At 49.2% G+C, this 22329-nt stretch overlaps 1 protein-coding gene across 2 annotated transcripts in view; it reads right to left on the bottom strand.

The window, feature by feature from the left end:
• TSPAN15 (tetraspanin 15) overlaps positions 1-22329 on the bottom strand; it is a 52628-nt gene that overhangs the window by 21053 nt on the left and 9246 nt on the right. The window contains exons 1-3 of one of the 2 annotated variants that reach the window (XM_027530895.1): positions 19721-19898; positions 1698-1883; positions 362-436 (exon numbers count right to left, since the gene is read on the bottom strand). In XM_027530895.1, coding sequence (XP_027386696.1) covers positions 362-436; positions 1698-1883; positions 19721-19768 — 309 coding nt within the window. In that variant the 5' untranslated portion in view covers positions 19769-19898. Of the gene's footprint in view, positions 1-361; positions 437-1697; positions 1884-19720; positions 19899-22329 lie in introns of those variants that run through there. The other variant, XM_027530894.1, reaches the window with a different exon arrangement.

Genomic DNA, 22329 nt, shown 5'->3' with positions numbered 1-22329 from the left:
TCCAGCTTCACCTTCTATCCACTTCCCATCCCTCACCTTCAGCCAAGCAGCCTCCACACTGTGCACAAACCTACCAAGCTCCCTTCTGCCTCAGTGGTTCCCTCTGCCTGGACCCCTGAGCCTCAGCAGGTTGGCTCCTTTTCATCAGCGTCCTCCCCACCTCCACCCCAGGCGCTCTGCCATCAGCCTGTTTTGTTCTCTTGTTTTCTGGTCTACCTGTTCAGTGCCTGTCTCCTCAGCCCAGTAGACACAGGAGGGATTATCCGGCCCACTCTCCGCTGCACTCCCAGTTTGCAACCCAGGGCGCACATAGAGCGGGTGCTCAGCATACACGGGACTGATAAATGTGCCAGAGGCCCACCTGGTTCCGGAAGATCAAGGCCACCACGCCACCAATGAGCTCAATTATGAGGCAAATCCCAAGGATGTACATGAACTGAAAAACAAAGCTCAGTGAGTCACCGGGAGTGGAAGGGGAATGCCATCCGCTCCAAGGTCAAGCACAGTAAGGAAATCATCTTCTCAGAGCTCTTAAGGGCTCCTGGGCCTTCACCCCTTCCTCCTGTGAGGACACAGGATGTGGACAGACATTCCCGGGAAAGCCCGGCGCTGGAGCCTGTGATCAGGAAGAGTGACTCAGCTGTCCCAGCCAGACTGTCATCGAGGTTTGTCCCAGAAGTCCTCAGTGGGGTCTGGGTGAAAAAACACAATCCCCTCCCCCAACCCCACACCTTGAGCAGCCACTGGTCCTCCTCTGGCTGACCCAGAGGGGACAGACCTGTCTTGACAGGCAGGTTAGAGCAGCATTTCCAGCTCTGCCAGCAAAGCCCCTGCAAAGTGACTTCCCAGACCCCAAGGGCAGATGAGGGGACATCTCAGGCTGAGTACATATATCACTCTTTAGCACAGAAACAAGCATTGTCCAAACTAATGTCAACAACTTCCAGCCTCAGGGAACATCACTGAGACCACACTCATAGGGGCTTTTAGGGGCTTCCCGGGTAAGGGGAACTATGAGGTCAAACACACATGTGGGTGCACAGTAAATAGATATCCTATCTGGCACCCCCTGTGTTGAGAAGCCATCCCTCACCCCACAGTAAGGGGGCAGAGAGGCTGACCCCACCCCTGACTCCAGGGCAGGCACTTGGCCAAGCAGTCCCATCAAAGTCCTAGGATCTTGGCCAGAGTTACCAGGAAAGACTCCCAGGACCCTGAGCTATAAGGACTGTTGGCCTAAGGCTGCTGGTGACCATCGCAAATTGAACCTGAGGACAGCACCTGGCATCCTCTGGGAGGCAGCAAGAGAGACAGCCCAAGGGCATCAGCTAAACCCCTGGACCTAGGGTGGGCTTGCTGGTTACATGAGCTAATGACTCACCACCAACAACTTTTCTTGGTTTTGCTTGCTCTCATCTGAGAGTACCTTCTCCCACTTCCAACAGACAGTCCAGACTAACATGGGGTTTAAGAACAGTCTTTGAATCAGCCTTTCTAAGCAGAAGTGGAGGAGGCTGAGCCCTCTTGGGCCAATATGGACAGGCTGACCCATGAAACCCTCCAGTCGAGCTGGTTTGAGGCAAGGACTGATTAACTGGGCTGCCCGAGGGCTCAGGGGTGGTCTCCCAGCTCTCCCAGGGACACCAAGGATCACACCCCAAGTACCACCAGTTGATGGGTGCCTGGGGCTGACTCACCGCTTGGAGGAGACACAGGTTGTCGCGGAGGGAAGCCAGGACGCCGATGAAGGACACGATGAACATGACGACCCCCAGGAGGATGAGGATGATGGCTGGGGCCAGAAAGGCGCTTTCCAGGGTTTTGTATTTCTGCCTCTCGACCTCTGCATAGATCCCCACAGACAGGACCAGGCCCCCGATCAACTGCAGCAAGAAAACAAGGAGTGAGAGAGGAGAAGGACTGCAGTTGCTTGATTCTCCTACAAAGGATTCAAGGGAGGGTTCTGGTGCCTGCCGTTGGAGGGGTCACCCCAGGTCACCGGATGTGCAGCCACCTGTTATGGGCTGAACTGTGTTCCCAAAATTCACAAGCTGAAGTCCTAACCCCCAGAACCTCAGAATGGGACTGTACTCGGAAACTGAGGCTTAAAAGAGGTAATGAAGTTAAAATGAGGTCTTACAACTCAGGTTGAATCCACTATGAATGTTGTCCTTCTAAGAGGAGATTAGGACACGGACACACAGAGAGAAGACCTTGTTAAAATGCATAGAGAAGACAGACATTGGCAAAGCCAGAGAGGGGCTCAGAGAAAACCAACTCTGCCCACACCTTCATCTTGGACATCCAGCCTCCAGAACTGAGAGGCAATAAACCTCTGTTGCTTAAGCTGCCCAGTCTGTGGTACTCTATTATGGCAGCCCTAGTAAATTAACACAGACCCTATTTGGAAATGCTGCTTTGGTGGGAAGTACTGGTGAGTCAGGGGAAATGCCACTGGCTAGAGGATCAGAGAACCTGGGCCGCAGCCCCAGCTCTGCCACTTGCTAACCCTGGGCTTTGGACGAGCACTGGACCACACGAGTCTGTGTTCTCATCTGAAAAATGGGTATGAAGACTATCATTTCTGCCCTGTTCACCCAAGGGTTTTTGCAGGGCTTTAGTGAGGTAAGGACAGTGGAAACACTATGAGCCTGAAAGCATGCGGCCCTGGGGTGTGTATTACACAGGCAGAACACTGAAGGAAATTTCAGACCTGCTCAGGGGGACGGGCATTGCACTCAGCACCATACACGCGGGATTTATCTTCAGAATGATCATCAGGAAAACTGAAAGTTGGAGCAGGAGAGATTTTGAAGAGATTTTTAAGTCAAATTCCTCATCATCAATTTTCCTAACAGTGGAAAGGTGACCACTGTAACTCCCCATCAGGAAAAATGAGGCAAAAAAGTTCTTGGAGGACCCCTTCCTGCTCTCAGCTGGAAAAGTCTCATACTAAATCTTCAGGGAGCCCTATCGGCGGATGTCACCCCAAACCCTCAGACATGTCTGGGACTGCATTGCCCCATCACCCTGAGATTCACAATAGTGTTCTAACTGGCCCCCTTCAGCCTGTTCTTCCTACCAGAGTGACCAAGCAAGATCTAATCAGGACAAGCTGGTTCCCTGTGCCCTGAGAGTAAAAGCCACAAGCCCATCACAGTCCAGACAGCCTGTATGAGCTCACTTCTCACTCCCCTCCACTTCCTCACTCTGCTTTAACTCCACTGGGCCCCTCACTGCCGGCCAAACACACGGAGTCTGCCAGCTCAGGGCCTTTGCACAGGCTGTTCCCACTGCCTGGAATGCTCTTTCTCCTGATCTCCAAATGGCACTATGGCTCCCTCCCTCACCTCCTTCTCATCTTTGCTCACTTCTCACCTGCTCAGTGAGGCCTTTGGGGTCCTCTTGTTTAAACACAGAAAATTCTCTCCCTGAAACTCTCAATCCCAATTTCCTGATTTATTTTTCCTTTGCACTGACAAGTATTAAACATTCTACATTTTTTGTTTTCTTTTTTAACTGTTTGTCTTCCCCACAAGAACATAAGCTCCATGCTAGGAGGAATTTTTCAACTGTTTAAGGCATCCCCAGCACCAGAACAGCCCTGACATTCAGGAAGCACAACAGGCATTTACAATCAATGTCTGTTGGACAGATGCAAGCCAGGCTTCCCAATAGATCCCCGCTTGGGTTTGAGTTCAACGCTGTCTACCTAGCATTCTGTCTGTCCAGTGATTCTGGCATTCCAGGCCACACATTCCCAAGAGCAGATACACTGGACCTCTCTACAGAGAGGGAGGCAGTGTGGGGGAGGAGTCAGAAGCCATGGTGCTGTCAGTAAAGGTCTAAGTAAAGGAAATGAGGGATAATACAGACAAGACATAGACAAGATATGCCATGAGCACAGCTACCCTAGAGTCAACATCCTGAACACCAAGGAGGTGGTGGCTCCTCCAGTTACTCCTGGTCTACCTCCACCTTAAAATGGCTATTATACAATGTGCCCTCAGAGTAGATCTCCTCAACGGCCTTCTAAAGAGCGCCAAGACTGTTCTGGGTAAAGGGAAGTGCTTGCTTCCCCTAAACTCTGCAAGTGGCAAGGATGCCAAAAGTCAAACAGACCAAGCTTATTTGGAAACATTGGGTAACAGAGGGTTACCGGGAAGCCATCTCCTCCAGTCCAGGGCTCTGCTCTGTCACTGCTAAGTCCCATTCCCCTTAGTTTGAAAGGATAATCTGGGATTACTGATACCTACTCCCCAGGTCTAAAAGGAATGCCTTCCCAGCACACACAGGCCAAGAGGTGCTAAAGGCATTGACGAACTTGGCCGTGAACTTGGCCATGTCGGGAAAACCATGAGTGAAATGATGTCATCCAAATCACTCAGTTGGGTAAATTTTTAAATTTAAATTTAAAAAGTTAGGACACACACACACACACACAAGGCCCTCTATAGGAAAATGAGGACCACAAGAAATAAAATCTACTTTTGATAGAAAAATATTAACCAAAGTTATTTGGTCAGTTCATGCTCCAAAACCCAGGACATGGTGAAATCATTGTTCAAGGCCAGCCTAAGCTCTGCGGGTCCTCTGAGAACAAGGGCAAGCAGTTTTAGAGAGCCAAATCCTCCCCTTCCTTATTAGTGCACCTACAAGGAATTACTCAACTCTAACCCTGAACCAGACACAGAACCCCAGAGATCCTTCAGCCCTAGAGCCAGGGTTGACAGTTAAAGAAGAACCCCACATGATCAGAGCCCCGGCAGGGCGTGCAATCAATATGCAAGGACGCAGTGTGCTTCGGGCAACAGAAGTGGTGTTTCATCCTCTATCTTGGTGAAAATTGTAATTTGCATGTTGTCACTGAACCAACAAGATAACACCTTAATATTTTCAGGATTGATTCCACATACTTTTGAGACTTATGTGTTTCAGTTTTTTTGTATGTTTGTTTAGATATAAAAGCTCTTCTTGGGCAGGATGGACATCTAACCACCATCCTAGGCTGCCCGCCCTCCCTGCTTCCCATCTGATGCTATGCTTCTGGGTTCAGGTACTCTGCTTTGGAAACCACCCCCAAAACACCAAGCTGTTGTAGGCCTGCATTCTGAGCAGAATTGACCCTAGCCCTCTTTGTAAAAGCAGTCAGTGGCTTCTTCTATTTTTATAAGCTCCCCAGAGCCTCGGGACCCACTCCAGAACGGCCTTCCTGGCAGGAAACAAAACTTTCTTTGGTCTGATCTCCCTCCTGTTACAAAAGATCACATTTTCCTTGCGAGTCAGCCTTGCAACATTTCCAGACCACTAAAGCCATAGAAAGCTACCGCAGCAAATGCAGACCCAAACCTCTGGACTCCGGCACCACTGTGTGCTGAGCCATCACAGGCTCATCTCTCCCGGTCCAGCCAGGGGTGCTGCCACCTCAGTCCTTCCAGAAGCCACCGGGTAGCCCCTGAGGTGGCGCCAGACACAGCACAAGCAGATCTAGGCTCCTTCTTCAAGGGTTCCAGGAGCAGCAGGCATGGGGAGAGGCTGACATACCCTTCCCAGGAACTTCATGATTTCCAAATGATATTTACATCTCCGAGAACATCAGTTTATGTTTCCCTGTGAGTATAAAATTAACTGTCAATGCTAGTGTGCAATCCCATCCCCTTTTCTCTGCTAATTATAGTCTCTCTTTGGGCACCCAGCCACTCAGCTCCAGCACAGGAAGCAAATGGCCCATTTGTCAAGCAGGACAGCTTCAGCTAAACTTGGCTGGGGGTGAGGGGCACACGGCCATGCCCATTTGGGGCCAGAGAAGGAAAGAACATGCTGCTGGCAGTCCATGGGCCAGGCTAAGAGCCCCAGATTTTGCCACAAGTCACGTGGCATCTTCAAAAGGCTGCTTGGGAGCCTGTTGCCCACTGTGAACCAGGCCTGAAGTCCCCTCTGAGCCCTGCAGCCTGGGAACCGTCTTCCTCCTCTGCAAGCTGAGGCCCAGCTTCGTGCTGCTGCTGGCAAGCATGTGAGGCCTTCCAGCACCTGCACTGCCTCCTCCTTCAGGAAGCATCTGGTTCCGGCTGGCTCACCCCCAGCCGGGGCAGGTCTGCACTCAGAGGGGACCCACAAGGCCTATCTTTACCCCCAAAGGCACATGCCAGGCACCTATTGTGTCCCAGACCCTGAGGGTCACAAGGGGTCACAAGACTATTCATGGGCTAAGTCTGGGGGAAGACAGGTTGAGAGTCTTGAAATGATCTCTATGGTCTGATGGATGGGATTCAGGGATCTCTGAACTGGGGATGGAGAAAAGAGTCAACCTTTACTATCATTATCCTCCAACTGAAGTGTTCCTGGCACACACCAAAAGAGGAAGAACCTCAGATCTAGGGGAAGCATGCTGAATCTCTCCCATGGGGAAGACTCTGGGAATTTGAACAAAACTAAGGGGGCGAAAGGAAATGTCAGAAAATCAGGATGAGCTTCCTGGAGGAGCCAGTGTTTTCTTGAAGCCTCCAATAACTGCTCCACATTGGAGCAACCTAAGGGGCACGCAAAGGCTGCAAGGCTCTATATGGCCCAAACAAAGCACTTTTCTGAGGTTTGAGCTTAAAAGAATAAACTCCAAGGCCTGAGAGAGATTTTAAATAAGGTGGGGCTAGCAGGGCCCCTGTATCCAGCCAGGAAGCCCTGGACCTCATACCCACCAGCCCTTTGGTCCCAGACTGATCCTGCCTGGTCCAGGGCTGAGCCCACCCTGCAGGAGTGTGCTCCTGCTCAGCACATTCTACCAGCATCTCTCCTGCACAGACTGGGGCTGGATGGAGGTGAGATAGGAGATGGGAGTTGGCATTCTGGGCCTTTATGCATTAGTTTAGCGGCTTGGCCATGTCACTTTGCCTCTCTGAGCCTCACTTTTCACTTGTAAAATAGTAATGCCCGCTGCCATGTACAGAGTGATTACACGGCACCAGCATCCTGCAAAGTGCCATACCAGCATCTCCCTGACTGTCACACACCCTGGCACGTCTAAAAAACAGCTAATTGCATTTAAAGACCAGACTCAGTGAGGTTAAGTGACACAGAGCTTATAAGCGGCGGAGTCAGCATGCACAGCCAAAACTTGTCTGCCTGCCACTAAATCTACCAGACGGGCCTTTCACTTTGATCTGGGAGAGAATGGGTCCCAAATGTCTCTGCAAAATACAAAGGTGCCGGTAGCAGAGCAGTGCTCCCAAAAGAATCTTCTATGATGATGGTAACATCCAGTGTGGTTAGTCACTAGCCATATGGAACTAGCAAGCTCTTGAAACATGGCTTGTGTGCCCGGAAAGCTGAATTTTTCATTTTGTTGTTATTGTTTAGTTGCTAAGTCATGTCCAGCTCTTTTGTGACCTCCCAGCCTCCTCCGTTCATGAGATTTTTCAGGCAAGAATACTGGAGTGGATTGCCATTTCCTTCTCCAGGAGATCTTCCCAACCCAGGGACTAAACCTGTGTCTCCTGCATTGGCAGGCAGATTCTTTACCACTGAGTCACCAGCAAAGCCCAGGTTTTTCATTTTACTTCATTTAAGACAGTTTAGATGTGACAGGGGTAGCTGGTGGTCACTGTGCTGGACAGCACAGCTCCAGAGCAGTTCTCCTTGGATGCTGCCCCTTAACATTCCTGCCTTGCTCCTTTCTGATGTAGAGACTATCCTTATCTAAGAGTCATGTGCCCTAATCATCCTACCACTAGGAAGCTTATATTCACTGACTTGCATCCAAGAGAAAGCAATCTCTTCTCTCACTTTCCCCAAGAAAGCTCAGCTCCTGCCACCCCACTTCTCTTTGCACTACAAAAAGCAGGACAGACCAGATCCAGAGCTCCCAACCCAAACTGATCTAGGGCTCATTCTGTCTCCCAGGAGGGTGCCAGACCCACCTCCAGAATGACAGGGCAGTATTCTAAGCTCTGGGGCCCTGGACTTGGTGCCATTGACCAGGCCCCAGCGCTAAATTCAGGCAGTCTGTGCGGGAGGAATAGGGTTCCTCTCAAGCCCAAGGCAAAGCCAGCCCTGGAGGAAGCAGCAGCAGACTGCTACTGCCAGCAAAAGAGCCGGCCCCTGGTCTTTGTCACCGATACTCTGCTGTCAACTCTGCCTTGACCCTGAACTTCTTCTTAAAACACAAAACAAAACAAAAAAAAACTTGACATCCATGCAGAGAACTTGCTTAACTGCAACCCTTGGTCCATGACATTTTCTGACAATCTGCTTTTGTTTAGAATGTAACAGGTACCACTTACTAACTAGTCCTCCTGTCCCCATGGATCTGCTACAACTCTGCTGTCTTACACTGAGGTTCTACACATGCCTAGGTCTCTTTCTGGCTCCCAGTCTCTCCCATCAGTCAGTCTGTCTCTAAACAAACCTCCCTTCCGTAGTGACTACAGTTTTATAATATCACTGTGGCATCTGCAAGCCCACGCCCCTCCTTCCTGCCTTCTTCGGAAGCGTCCTGGATATTCTTAGACCTTGACTCTTGCGTATGTATTAGAATCATCTTATCAACTTCCTTGAAAAACATCTCCTGAGGTTTGACTGGAATCACATTGAATCTATAGATCCCTTCGGAGAAAATCGACACCTTTACCAGGTTTTCCTGCCCATAGGCATGGTTTATTCCTTCTTTATTTATATCATCTTTATTATGACCTCTCTAACAACAGTGGTCTCCACCGCCCTCAAGCTTTCCCATAGCTGTCTAGACAGATTCGGGGAGAAACTTCCTGAAGTATTACCCAGGCCTGCCTCTCTCTCCAGCTCGGCCCAGGGTGGGAAACATGGCCTTCTCTCTAAGAAGCAAAGTGGACATAACACCCTGTTTTGCTACCCTCCTGTCACCAACAGTTACAAACACCCAGTCCTGCATGATAAATTAGGAGTCTGGGATTAACATACACACATTTGTGCATGTGTGCACGTGCTAAATTACTTCAGTCATGTCCAACTCTTTGCAACTCTATGGATCGCAGCCCACCAGGCTCCTCTGTCCATGGGATTCTCCAGGCACTGGAGAATCTGGACACTGGAGTGGGCTGCCATGCCCTCCTCCAGGGGACCTTCCTGACCCAGGAATCGAACCTATGTCTCTCACGTCTCCTGCATTGGCAGGAAGGTTCTTTACCAGAAGCGTCTGTGGGAAGCCTGCATATACACATTACTATATGTAAAACAGATAATCAACATGGACCCACTATAGCACAGGGAACTCTAGTCAATATTCTTAAATGACTTATAATGGAAAAGAATCTGAAAAAGAATGAATATCACTGAATCACTTTGCTGTACACCTGAAACTAACCTAACACTGTAAATCAACTGTACTCTGATATAAAATAAAAATTAGATTAAAAAGATAAAAGACCCACACACATATCTGTTCTCTGTATTGTGAAGTTTTTTTGGAGGTCTGCCTTGTCACTTTCTCTCTCTAAATGATCTTCCACATTCCTATAATAATAATAATAAAAAGACTCCTACAAGCATGCAGCACATTCCAGGCTGTGAAAGAGCTACACTGGGAGGTTTGCAAGCCCCAACTACTCAACCCAGCAGGAGCAGAGTGGAATGTCTAATCACAAACAAATGAAGCACTGGAAGTTAAGATCTGATGGAGGCCGGACTCTCTTTGAGAAGCGTTCAGGGGCAGGCAGATGGGGAATGGTATAACAAACAGCTAGGGAAAATATTCTGAAACAAGAGGCCTGGCAGTGACTTCCTCCTGGGAAATGAGAGCAGGTCCATTGGAGCTGAGCCTGTACAGGAGTTTGACTTCACACTACTGGACGTTCCACCAACACAGGGACCAGCCGCCAGATCTACCGGAGGAATGAATCTGAGAAATGCTATTGCTTTAGATGCCTACAAACCCAAAGAAGAAGCTAATGATCCCACTCCAGAGTACTCTGAAGCTTCAGGATAAAATGACTTACAGTCCTGAAAACTCGCATTAAAAAGAGAATCGAGGTGCTCAGAAAGATAGGTGTCTTATGTTATCAAGACCTGAGGCAGGTAACCCTAATTCATTACAGTGAATAAGAGCAGATTTCCCAGAGGAACCTCCATTTAAAAATAATACTAACAAGACTTATCTGGTTAATCTGAAAACAGAAACAGCCAAGGGGCAAAGGAGAGCCAAGAACACGTCACCTCTACCCAACAGACACTTCTCCCTGGTTTTTCTTTTCCCTGCCCTCTCTGGATCCCCTCCTCTCCACTGTCCACAGGTCAGCACCAGGAAAGTCACACCCCACCTCCCGGCGCTGTATTACCATGGCACCTGGGTGATTATCTCCCCAGGTCTCAGCCCAGGCACAGTGCCTCCTGCTGGAGTACACTCAGGAGTACATTCTGTGCCAAACCACTGCTGGTTCCCATTCCTTTGTCCTCTGTCCCAGATGGCACAGGCTCCTCGCTCATAGCTGCAGGCCGCTGGCAGGAGTGAGTAAGAGGGCCCAAGTCTCCCCTTTACTCAGACATTTCCAGACATTCTAGGAAACCCCTCAGGTCCCATTGTCCAGATGCGAATAACAACTCCATTCCTAAACCAATGCCTGAAGCAGAGGAATTACTAATTGGCTCAGACCTGCTCAAATGGACCAATCGCTGTAGCATAGAGAAGAGATTACAAATCCTGGAAAGTATTTATCTGCCTATAAACTGTACATTAAATATGAGATAATGGAGAAGGGAATGGATGCTGGGGAAATGACCTAACACCCACTGCACAGAGGCAACTCCTTGGCTAATGATGGGCAATTGCGATTCATTGCAAACAGTCAGACACGACTGAGAGACTGAACTGAACTGAACTGAAAGCTAACATCAGCATGTATTATTATGTCATTTTTACCTTTGAGGACTACTTCTGATTCTTCTGTGTATTATCATTTATTATTCACATGATTGTTTCTCTATACTCCCCCATCCTCAACTTGTCAATCCTTAAGGCAGTGTGCTTTACTGATTTTTACTGGCAGCTTCCCAGGTCCCAAATTCTGTACATAGCAGAATGCATAAGAAAAACTGAGCTGCGGTAAATGCTAATTAAATACATGAATACGCACTAAAAATGGTTCTACCCAATGGAAAAAAAAAAAATAAAAGCAGCCACAGGCTCACAGAGGTGACAAGTGGACTTTGTCCTCAACAATGGCCTCCAGTTCAGGTCCCAGAATCCACACCTGCCCACCAGGAACTGGGCCAGGCATCCCCATTCTTCCCTGAGACAGCACAGGATTTACCCCTGGGGACCCAAAGGTCCCTCACTCCAAAGGCTTATGACTCCAAAGAGGTCAAAGGGAAAAAGAGGCAGCATCATACATTACAAGGAGCGCTGAGGGTGGGGGAGGGGGATGAGAGGGGAGCCCTGAACTTTAATCCCAATTCTGTCACTAATCCCATGTGACCTTGGGCAAGTCCTTCCCCTCTCTGGGCCTCAATTTCCCTGCTCAAAAAGGGAGATGTTTGGCCACAAGCCCTAGGATCCCTTCATTGCTCCAGGAAACCCATGCCCAGACAGCCCTCGCAAGAACCCCAGCCATCGGCAGACCATGGTGGTCCAAAGTCTTTTCCGCTACTGAGTCCTTCTGCATGGGTCCGCCCTTGCTTTCCCACCTGGCCAGGAGATGCCACACTTCTGCATGAGTAGGTCCTACAGGGAACAGAGATATCCTTCCCACTCCAGCCTGATCAAGGCATACGACTCCGGCACTGCCTCCCACAGCAGCCACGGAAAGGAGACCAGCTGTTTTTGGAAATAACAAAAATGAAAGGGGCTAACACTCATCCTCCAAAGTTCATCTCAAAGACTCTTCCCCTGGGAAGACTTCCTGGATCACTCCAGCTATAGAGATCTCTCTCCACTTATGATCACCTATGAAACCACCAATGGGAAGCCCTCATTGTACTGTTATTTCCAGTACTAACTATGCCCATTGAACAAATTATTCCAGCTATTTACTACCTACTGTATACATGGTGTGGTAGCAGGACCCAGCAACACACCTACCACACCATCTTTGACGTCAACAACCTCACAGTCTGCATATATAATGCAAATGCATTAGTCCCAGAAGTCCACAGGAAGTTTAGCTTAGCTCCCAGACCATGTTATCTCCACAGAAGCCATATGAAAAGTGATTAGAGCCCAAGCCAGTTCCCAATGGCCTAATGAACCACAGTGCCCCTGAAACAAGATACCATGCAAAGGTTCCCAGCACCCAGTAGGTGCTCAATAAATGTTTCTTCTGAGTGAAGATGAAGTACTGCTGTCACTCTGACATTTCAAGGCTCAAATCAGATGCCAGAAACCATGCCCCCTTTAGAGGCACTTTGGTCCAAGGGTAAATCAGAAGAAAGGGAGTCCCAATTCTGAATTCCAAGGCATCACTCACTGATTCAACACATATTTTAGAAAGTGCCTAGTATGTCCCAGGCACTGGACATAAAAAGGTAAGATCTAGTTTCTGCCCTCAAGAAGCTCAGTCTGGTAAGACATATCTGTATACCAACAAATGCAACAGAAATGGGGAACACTGAGGGAGAGGTAACTGAGTGTGCAGAAGAGCTGGATAGGAGGAAACACTAAATCAAGGGCAATACCAGTGAGATCAAGGAAGGTCTCCTGGGGGAGGTGAGTGTGAACTGAGTTCCATTTGATGAATGTAATGGACAAGCAAGAATTTCTGAAATGGATAAGGAATTTTAGATGCCCATGAAGGTGCCACGAGGAAAGCAGGTCAGCATAGTTAGAACTGAGAAGAGGCAGACAGGAGATGGAGGAGGCCAGGGAAGAGCTCAGGAGTCAGACCACCATGGCAAAGTCTCTCAGCCTAAACCAAAAAGTTCATTCATTTCTTTGATCTCTCTTTACTGACAGGTTGTGTAGGCCAGTGATTCTCCAAGTTTTTGGTCTTAGGATTCATTTTTACTCTTAAAAATTTCTGAGGACCCTAGAGTTTCTGTTTTGGGGGATTATATCTATCGATCATTTACTATATAAGAAATTAAAAGACCTATTTTAAATATTTATTAACTAATTTAGAAATAACAATAATAGATTTACATGTTAACATAAATAGCATATTTTTTGTTAAAAATTTTCCCAAAAAATTGCAAGAGGAAGGGTGGCATGGGCTTTACATTTTTGCAAATGTAAATATCTGGCTGATGAGAAGAGCTGGTAGATTCTTGAAGCTGCTCCTCACTCAATTTGCTGCCACATCACCATCATATGTCCTTGAAATTCCCCCAATCCTGAGAGGATGACAGCAGGAAAGCAAATAGCATCCTAGTATTACCACGAAAATGATTTTGACTTCACAGATCCCCTGAAAAGGCTCCACCCACCAAGGATTCCTGGAGCACACTCTGGGAGCAGCTGTTAAGAACAGGGTGCGGAGGGCTTCCCTGGTGGTCCAGTGGTTAAGACTTCACCTTCCACTGCAGGGGGTGTGGGGGTGTGGGCTCGAGCCCTGGTTGAGGAGATAAGATCCCATATGCCTGATGGCCAAAAAAAACCAAAACATAAGACAGAAGCAATACTGTAACAAATTTAATAAAGACTTTAAAAATGCTCCACATTAAAAAAAAAAAAAAGGAATGGGGTACAGGATGGGGAGTTGGGCCCAGCTACGGAGAAGGCAATGGCACCCCACGCCAGTACTCTTGCCTGGAAAATCCCATGGACGGAGGAGCCTGGTAGGCTATAAAGCATGGGGTTGCTACCTGTCGGACACAACTGAGCGACTTCACTTTCACTTTTCACTTTCATACACTGGAGAAGGAAATGGCAACCCACTCCAGTGTTCTTGCCTGGAGAATTCCAGGGACGGCGGAGCCTGGTGGGCTGCCGTTTATGGGGTCGCACAGAGTCGGACACGACTGAAGTAACTTAGCAGCAGCAGCAGCAGTTAACCAACCGAACACAAAAGTCTCAGCTATGGGGGAGCTCATGTTCCAGTTGGGGAGAAATAAATAAATAAATAAATAAATGGTATGTCTTGGTTATGAGGGCCATGAAGATAGAAACAGGAAAGGAGGCCAGGAAGGCTGATGGAGGGGGCTGGCATTTTCAATACCACAGCCAGGGAGAGTGATATTGGAGTGAAGACGTGAAGGGGTAGCGGGCTCTCTATCATCCACACAGATACACAGGTGAACATACCAAGACCTTGGAATGTGCCCATGTGTTCAGAGAATAGCTGCTCCAGCCCGATGGTGGGGAGAGCAGAGGGGAGGAGGTGAGAGGGCAGCGGTGTGGGTTGCAGAGCAGGCGGAACCTTTGAAGCTATTGAGAGGACTCTGACTTTTGCTCTGAGTGGGCGAAAGGCACTCCAAGTTTGCAGAGGAGTGATCTGATCTGACTTTGATTTTTAAATGAGTTACCCTGAAACTGCTGTGCTGAGAACTGGGGGATGGAGATACGGAATCGGAATGGTCAGGAATCTACTGCAGCAACCTAGATGCTGGTGATGGTGGCCTGGACCAGGACGGGCATGTGCAGGTAGCAAGGAGCAGGCAGACTGGACATATTCTGAAGGAAGATCACTGACATATTTTAAGCAGGGAGTCCCATGCTCAGATTTGCTTTCAAAAGTTATTTGGTAGACAGAATATTCACACAGCCTCAGGTGTCACCCACAGCTTAGGCATTCGTTATCACGGGGAAATGCATGCTTGCAATGGAGAGAACTGGGGGTCCAGCCTGGCATGGAGAGCAGCTGAGTGGCCGAGCATCACACCTCCTATACCTCCCACATACCCTGTGCAGCACTCATACGGGAAATTTATGTTGCTGTTGTTCAGCCACTAAGTCACGTTCAACTCTTTGTGACCCCAGGGACTGCAGCACACTAGGCTTCCCTGTCCTTCACTATCTCCCGAAGTTTGCTCAAACTCATGTCCATTGAGTCAGTGATGCCATCCAACCATCTCATCTTCTGTTGCTCCTTTCCTGTCCTGCCCTTAATCTTTCCCAGCATCAGGGTCTTTTCCAGTGAGTCAGCTCTTCATATCAGGTAGCCAAAGTATTGGAGCTTCAGCTTCAGCATCAGTCCTTCCAAAGAATATTCAGGGTTGATTTCCTTTAGGATTGACTGGTTTGATCTCCTTGCTACCCAGGGGACTCTCAAGAGTCTTCTCCAGCACCACAGTTTGAAATGTATGACCTGAACCTAATTACCAGGAGATCATAAAGTAAATCCAGAATGCTGATGTTCTACAGAACAAGGGCCTGGGAGGCTTCAAAGGAATCAAAAGCAGTAAAGAGAGTCTAGGTTAGGGGAGATGAAAGAGACATATGACAGCCGAAACATGTGGACCTAGATTGGGTAAAATATTCACTACAAAAGACATTTGGCAAACAAGGAGGGAAATCTGGATATGGACGGCATAGATGTTCTATCTAATGGTAATTTGTTTTCAGATGGACAATGGCAGCATGTGGAAAAATGCCCCTTTTGGAGAGCTGCTTGCTGGGGTATGTAAGGCTATGGTCACAAAAGCTGCAGTCAAAAAAAAAAAAAAAACAAGTATTGAGAGAGAAGGGGGAAGAAAGATAGGGAGAAAGATATTAAAACAAGATGCTAATAATAACATACAGATATTCTTTGAATTTCTCTTTCAAATTTTCTATGGGTTTCAATTTTTTTTCAAAGTTCATTTCCCTGTCACGGCTAATTAGGTACTATTGATTTAGTGCTTTCCATCTTACACAAGAGGCTTCTCCCACTCCACCCCAACCAGACCCCAAGCAGCAAAGCCAAGGAACAAAGAGGCTCCACCCCACACATCCATACTCGCTGGTTATCTGCAAACAGAGCATCTATGAGGTGTCCCTGCAGACTGCAGGCAGCCAGACCCGGGTCTCATAGCTCTTCAGAACATCGCCCCACAGCACCTGGCACAGGACCCAGCACGTGCCACTGGTGATTGGGGCGGGGGTGAGGGGATAGGACTCGGGAGTCCTGTGTCTAGGCTCCAACCACTGAGCAGTTCTCCTTCCAACAGGAAGAGGCAGGAAGAGGGCTCATGCAGGCAGGGCTGGCAGATCCACTTGTATATCCAGGCCCAGCAAGCCTCTCCCTCTCCACTTTCTTTCTTTTTAAAGTATTTTAAGTATTTATTTGGCTGTACCGGGTCTTAGTTGCTGCAATTCATGGGGTCGAAAAGAGTCGGACACGACTGAGCGACTGAACTGACTGAACTGAGTGGGCATATATCGGAGAAGGCAATGGCAACCCACCTCAGTACTCTTACCTGGAAAGTCCCATGGACGGAGGCGCCTGGTGGGCTGCAGTCCACGTGGTTGCAAAGAGTCGGACACGACTGAGCGACTTCCCTTTCACTTTCCACTTTCATGCATTGGAGAAGGAAATGGCAACCCACTCCAGTATTCTTGCCTGGAGAATCCCACGGACAGAGGAGCCTGGCAGGCTGGTCCATGGGGCCCCAAAGAGTCGGACATGACTGAGTGACTAAGCACTGCACAGCAAAGTGGGCATATGGGTATTCACTATCATTCTTTCACTTTTTATGTTTAAAAATTTTTTTACAATAAAAATATTGAAGCAGCAAGCAAGGTCCAAGTTCCATTTCTTCTAAGAGAAGATCTGCTCACAGTCTGAGTGTCCCTTTGGCCTGGGAGGTCTCAGTGGCCACAGCCAGGGGCCGGCTCAATGAGGGCTCAGGGCCGGCAGCCTCCTCTAGCCTGGAATTAATGCCCTCACCAGATGTTCCACTAACTGCCAACCAGGACTAAATACTGGCTGTGATGAGAACCTGCCTATTACCCAATCAGCAAGAACACAGGAAAACAGCCCCCGGGGCTGTGGGACATGCTCCTCCCTATGCCTGGGGGAAAAGCCTGGAGGAAGGGACAGAGAGGGTCTCTCGTTACCTTCGATTGCATCGTTTAAGGAAGTTAGGAACAGAGAAAAGGCACATGGAAACCAACAATATGAGGTCAGCCGGTGCCAGCCATGGGAGGAGGCAAAGGCCATGTGAACTGAGCTCCCTGAGGCTGCGCTGGTGGGACTGGCAAAGAGCATGTGCCAGCTGAGCCCACTCAGGAGTTGTGTGACCTTGGATAGACCACTTTCCTCTTGGAGAGTCAGCTGACTGCTGCTAATTAGGAATGATGTGTGTGTGTGTGCACACGCTGTTATGTCTGACTCTTTGTGACCCCATGGACTGTAGCCCCCAGGCTCCTCTGTCCATGGGGATTCTCCAGGCAAGAATACTGGAGTGCATTGCCATGCCCTCCTCCAGGAGATCTTCCTGACCCAGGGATCGAACCCACGTCTCTTACACTGGCAGGCAGGTTCTTTACTACTAGCGCCACTTGGGAAGCTCCCAAGTACTTCCTGTATGCCTAGGAAATGTTAAATGAGTGACTAAAGGATAGAACCAAAGAACAAACAACTCATCCCCAAACAGCCCACCTCCCTTAAAAGTGTTCTCCTCCTAAGGACAAATACCTGGGACAGGAAGGCATCGAGAAGTTTGCCAGAAGAGAGAAAGGCTTTGCATTTACTTGCAAGTTCCCTAACCTCTCTGAGCCTCTCTTTACCTCAGTGTAGAATGGAGCAATAACCCTAAAACTGCTCTTAGGGTTGCTGGAGGATTAAAGGAAAGAATGTCTAGGAAACAACACAGTCTAGCACATAGGAAGGGCTCATTCATTGTTAGCTTTTAAAAGACAAGAGTCTTCCCTGGCAATCCAGGGGTTAAGACTTCTCACTTCCACTTCAGGGGACACAGCTTCAATCCCTGGTCAAGGAACTTAAGATCCCACATGCCCAGTTAAAAGGTAAATTAATACTAGAAATGTAATTTGCTGCTAAGTCACTTCAGCCATATCAGACTCTGTGCGACCCCATAGACGGCAGCCCACCAGGCTCCTCTGTCCATGGGATTTTCCAGGCAAGAGTACTGGAGTGGGTGGCCATTGCCTTCTCCAAGAAATGTAATTTAGTATATGATAAATATAATTAACACTACTGTATGTCATATATGAAACTTTTAAAAGAGTAAATCCTAAGCATTCTCATCATGAGGAAAAATTTCTCTTTTCTATTTCTTTAATTTTATATCTATTGATACATAAGATGATGGTAACTAAAGTTACTGTGATAATCATTTCATGATTTAATTCAAACCATTATCAAATCATTATGTACACCTTAAACATATACAGTCCTGTATGTCAATCATATCTCAATAAAGCTGAAATAAAAATTAAAAAGACAAAAGAGGAGGAAGCACAAGGCACAACCAGATTAGACAGAGGACAGACAAGGGGCGTTTTCTAATTGCAAAGGGAAAGCTTAATTCTAAGTAAGGTGAGCACCAAAGGAGACTGCAGTGGAAACGAAAGGCAAAAACAGGGCCACTCCTGTCTCAGGACTGTGGGCCCCTGAACAACTCCTGTCCTCATCTTCTTTCTGCTCTGATGCTAAGCCTACCTTCTCTCCAGGATGGAAAGTCAAGTGGCTGCTTCCGCCCAGAACCCAAGTCTCCACTGCTGACTAAGCCTTCCCATCAGCCGGAGCCTCCTGGGAGCTGCTGGCCGGCTCCACCCCAATCACAGAACGTCTGCCGCTGATGTGAGCACACTGCTAGGACGCAGTGAGTGCCAGCCTCTCAAGGAACAGGGACACGACTGGATCATCTGTCCCCCGACCCAGCATAGGGTCAGGCAAATACAGCTCCCTCGTCAAAGGCGGAAGAGAACCAGGTCAGAGGCACGTACAGAGTTCCCGCTGCCTGAGTTCTTTCTAGCTCTGCAGAGAAGGCCAGTCTGTGACAGGTCACACATCAGGCCTCTGCAGCAGGTGCAGCAGCAGGCCCGTTTACAGGGGAGGACACCAATAATGCCAGCGAGAGAGGAAGTCACTGGGGTGAAATCACTAAGCAGTTCCCGTTGTCCCCTCTGAATGGAGGTATTCGAACCAGAGGCACTTTCTGTGTGGTCTGGTCTCAGTTCCCTCTGCTCCCGAAGGAAGGTGTTGCTACACCAGATGCTCACCATGGCCCTTCGAAGTTAGCCCAACTGGAACTCCACCACATCCTAAATGCCCCAAGGGATGGGTGACACTCCTGTTCTGAGAGGCTGTAGGGAAACAGCAGGTGTTTCACAGCCCCGCTCGGCAAGAAGCTTAGATTTAACTATTTTCAGAATCAGAAGCCCTTCCTGAGAGCTAACTTGTACTCCCTCCCCATGCTTTACCCTCTTTCTATAAGGCTTTCCTCGCAGAGGAAAAACCCTTGAGAAATCAGTTGTAGAGCACAGCCTTCGATCTGCGTGGGCAGAGGCTGGAAAGGGGCGGGGCCTGCGTGGAGCCCGGCTGCTTGAGGGGCGGGGCCCCAGTGGGTGGGACTATGGGCCTTCCACCTGGCCAGCCAGGCTCCTCCCCCCGCCCCACCCCTTCTCCTCCGCATTCAGCACCTGCTGAAGGGAAAGGAGTTTTCAAGGCCTTGCTCAACTGGGCCCCTCCCTAGCCAGGCAACCGGGTGAAGCAGAAAGGGCTTGCACTGGTTCTCTGGGCTGCCACAGCAAATTACCACAAAGGGCTTAGAATAACAGAAACGCATTCTCTCAAAATTCTGGAGGCCAGAAGCCTGAAACCAAGGTGTGGCAGGGCCATGCCTCCTCCAGAGGGTCCAGGGGAATATCCTCTCTCACCTCTTCCAGCTTCTGTGGGTGACTCCAGGCATTCCTTGGCCTCTGCATTCACACGGCTTTCCCCTCGGCGTGTCTGTCTTCTCTTCTGCGTCAAGGCCCTCTGCCTTTCTCTTACAAGGATGCTTGTCATTTCAGTTTAAGCCATGTTCAGTCAATCCAGGGTGACTTCATCACAAGATTCTGAGCCCAATTATATCTGCAAAGACCCTTTTCCCAAATAAGGCCACATTCACAAGTTCTGTGACATGAACATATCTTTTCTGTTGTTGTTGGGGGTCGGGGGGAGGGAACCATTCAACCCACTACAGAGCTCATGGTCAGAGTCAGAAGTCAAGTCCTCATCCTTCCACTAACTGGGCCATTACAGTGACCCTGAGCAGGTTCATCACAGCCATCTGAAACTCTGCTTCCCCTCCTTGCCGCACCTCCCCTGTAGGGTCATTACTTTAGGTCACTGATACTCAGTAGATCACAGTCAGCCTTCCAACGCAATGCCGACAGATCAGCTGTTCTCAAACTGGAGACATAATTGAAGGGGAGAAATGATCACAGCTCACCCTCTAAGTGCATGAATCCCTGACTCAAGAAACTTCAAGTCTGGTTCTATACAAAACGTCTTCAAGTTACAAAGTTAACTACAGAGAAGCGTTGCCTTTAAAGCAGATAAAGGGATGTTGTAAAGATAACAAAAGGAAAACAGAATTCTAGAACTATGGATACCCACCCACAACCAGATACATCTAGATCCCCAGAGAAGCCCAGCCTCCACACAGTCACCCACATGCCAAGGCTGGTGGTCTCTACACACCTCCACCAGCCCCGACTGGGTGCTGCCAACACCCCCCACGCCACCAACTTGTCCGCGCCTGCCTAGCATGCTCTCTCCACTTCCAGGACAGCTCCCTCCCAGCGAGCTTCCCCTAAACAGGCACACCGACTTCCCCAGCCCACAGACACTGTCCAGATGGTCAGCAAGGTTGGGAAAACGTTCAGCAAGTCAGTCAGGATTCAGCTAGTGAGAAAGTCAGCTTGGAAACCAGGCCACTCCACCAGAATCCCCTCACAGACACCACCATGAGCTGCAGATTTTACTCCAGCAGCTCCTTAGAATCGTCTGGGGAAGTTTAAAAATTATAGGTGCCTGGGCCCCAACCCAGACCCATGGAATCAGCTGTGAAGATGGATCTTAGACACATGTACTTGTGAAATCCGCGAGATGGAGGCCTCACAGATCCAATGGCCTAGAAGGTCCTGTTGTGTGACCTCAGGAAGTGACCCAGTCTCTAAATTCGTGCCAGCCTCAGAAGCCAGCACCCTACTCCACTCCAGCCAGGTACTTGGTCCCGGTCTGTGATGGGGCAGGCTGGAGGCTGCCCTCTGCCCACCACCAAGCACAGTGCTCCCTTCTCTGGGCCCAGTGCCCACCTCTCAGTGGATGCACAGGAACTGACCGCAGCCCCCTACACTGAACCCAGTACAGCCCATCTTCTGGTAGGGATGGCAAACAGCACAGGGAGCCCTGTGACTTGTCCAAGGCCACCCGCCACATCTGGGAGGGGCTTTCCCACAGGAAGGGGAGGGCTCTGAGAATGACCAGGCCAAGGCTGTCCTCCTTCTACCCTCTGGGCAAATGTTTACTTCCCTGCAGACTAAGATGCAAATATCTCCATTAGTAAGAAAGTCTCCTTTGGAAAGAATTAAACAAAACACAACAGGTACAATTTTCACAGTGAAACAGCTCTGGTCTCAGGGTTGGAGGCAAACAGTGGGTTGTGTCAGTCATGTCTCCCTCCCTAGGCCTCAGTCCCTTCAGCTGTAAAAGGGGAGGAGTGTCCAGCTTACAGAGTTGTTCTGAGAACCCAGAGAAGTGAAGTGCAAGTTCAGTGATGTAAGTGCAAAGTGGAGGCTCCTCCCACCCTCCAGCCTCTCTGTCAACACCCAGCAAGCTGCCACCTAGCTCCCACCCAGTGATGCCACTTCTCCCAGCATCCACGCTGATGCTTATTACACAAGACACCCTGCTAAGAGTTCTGGAGGCATTGCCCACCCAAGCCTGGTTCTATTCAAGGTACAAGGGTTACCTCATTTCCACAGACAAGAAACTGAGGCACAGAGTTGCTTGTGACTTGTCCATGGTCACTCAGTCAATCAGACCTGCTCCCCACCCATCAAACAAGAAGCGCGAATTCTCCTAAGGAGTTGCCTAGAGCTGGGCCTCCAGGCCTAGTTCCCCCAGGGGGTGTTTCTGACCTCAACAACCAGGCCCAAGAAGCATCCAATTCTGCAGTGACCCACCCTCCCCTCCTGAAGCTCATCTCCACTCCTTTCAGCCTGGCTTCTGCGCCCCTCCAGCCCAGATCCCACCTCCTGGAAGTCTCCCCAGGGCTCCTCTGCCATCACAGCCAGTCAGGCAGAAAACCACACACCATCTCCAGCTGGCCACTGCTGCCTGATTTCAGTTTCCATCTCCCCTGTGGGCTGACCTCTTCATCTTCTCTTCTCCTAATCTGCTTCTTGGTCTCTCCTCCTCCTGGCCTAGGCAAGAAGGCCCAGCCTGGAGCTGAACAGTGCCCCTGTTGACATCATCTGTCTGACATTCTCTGGCAGGG

This window comes from Bos indicus x Bos taurus, chromosome 28, assembly GCF_003369695.1.
Source record: "Bos indicus x Bos taurus breed Angus x Brahman F1 hybrid chromosome 28, Bos_hybrid_MaternalHap_v2.0, whole genome shotgun sequence".
Lineage (NCBI taxonomy): Eukaryota > Metazoa > Chordata > Mammalia > Artiodactyla > Bovidae > Bos > Bos indicus x Bos taurus.
The sequence above is the reverse complement of the archived record's forward strand: the minus strand, read 5'-3'. Positions and strand labels throughout refer to the sequence as shown.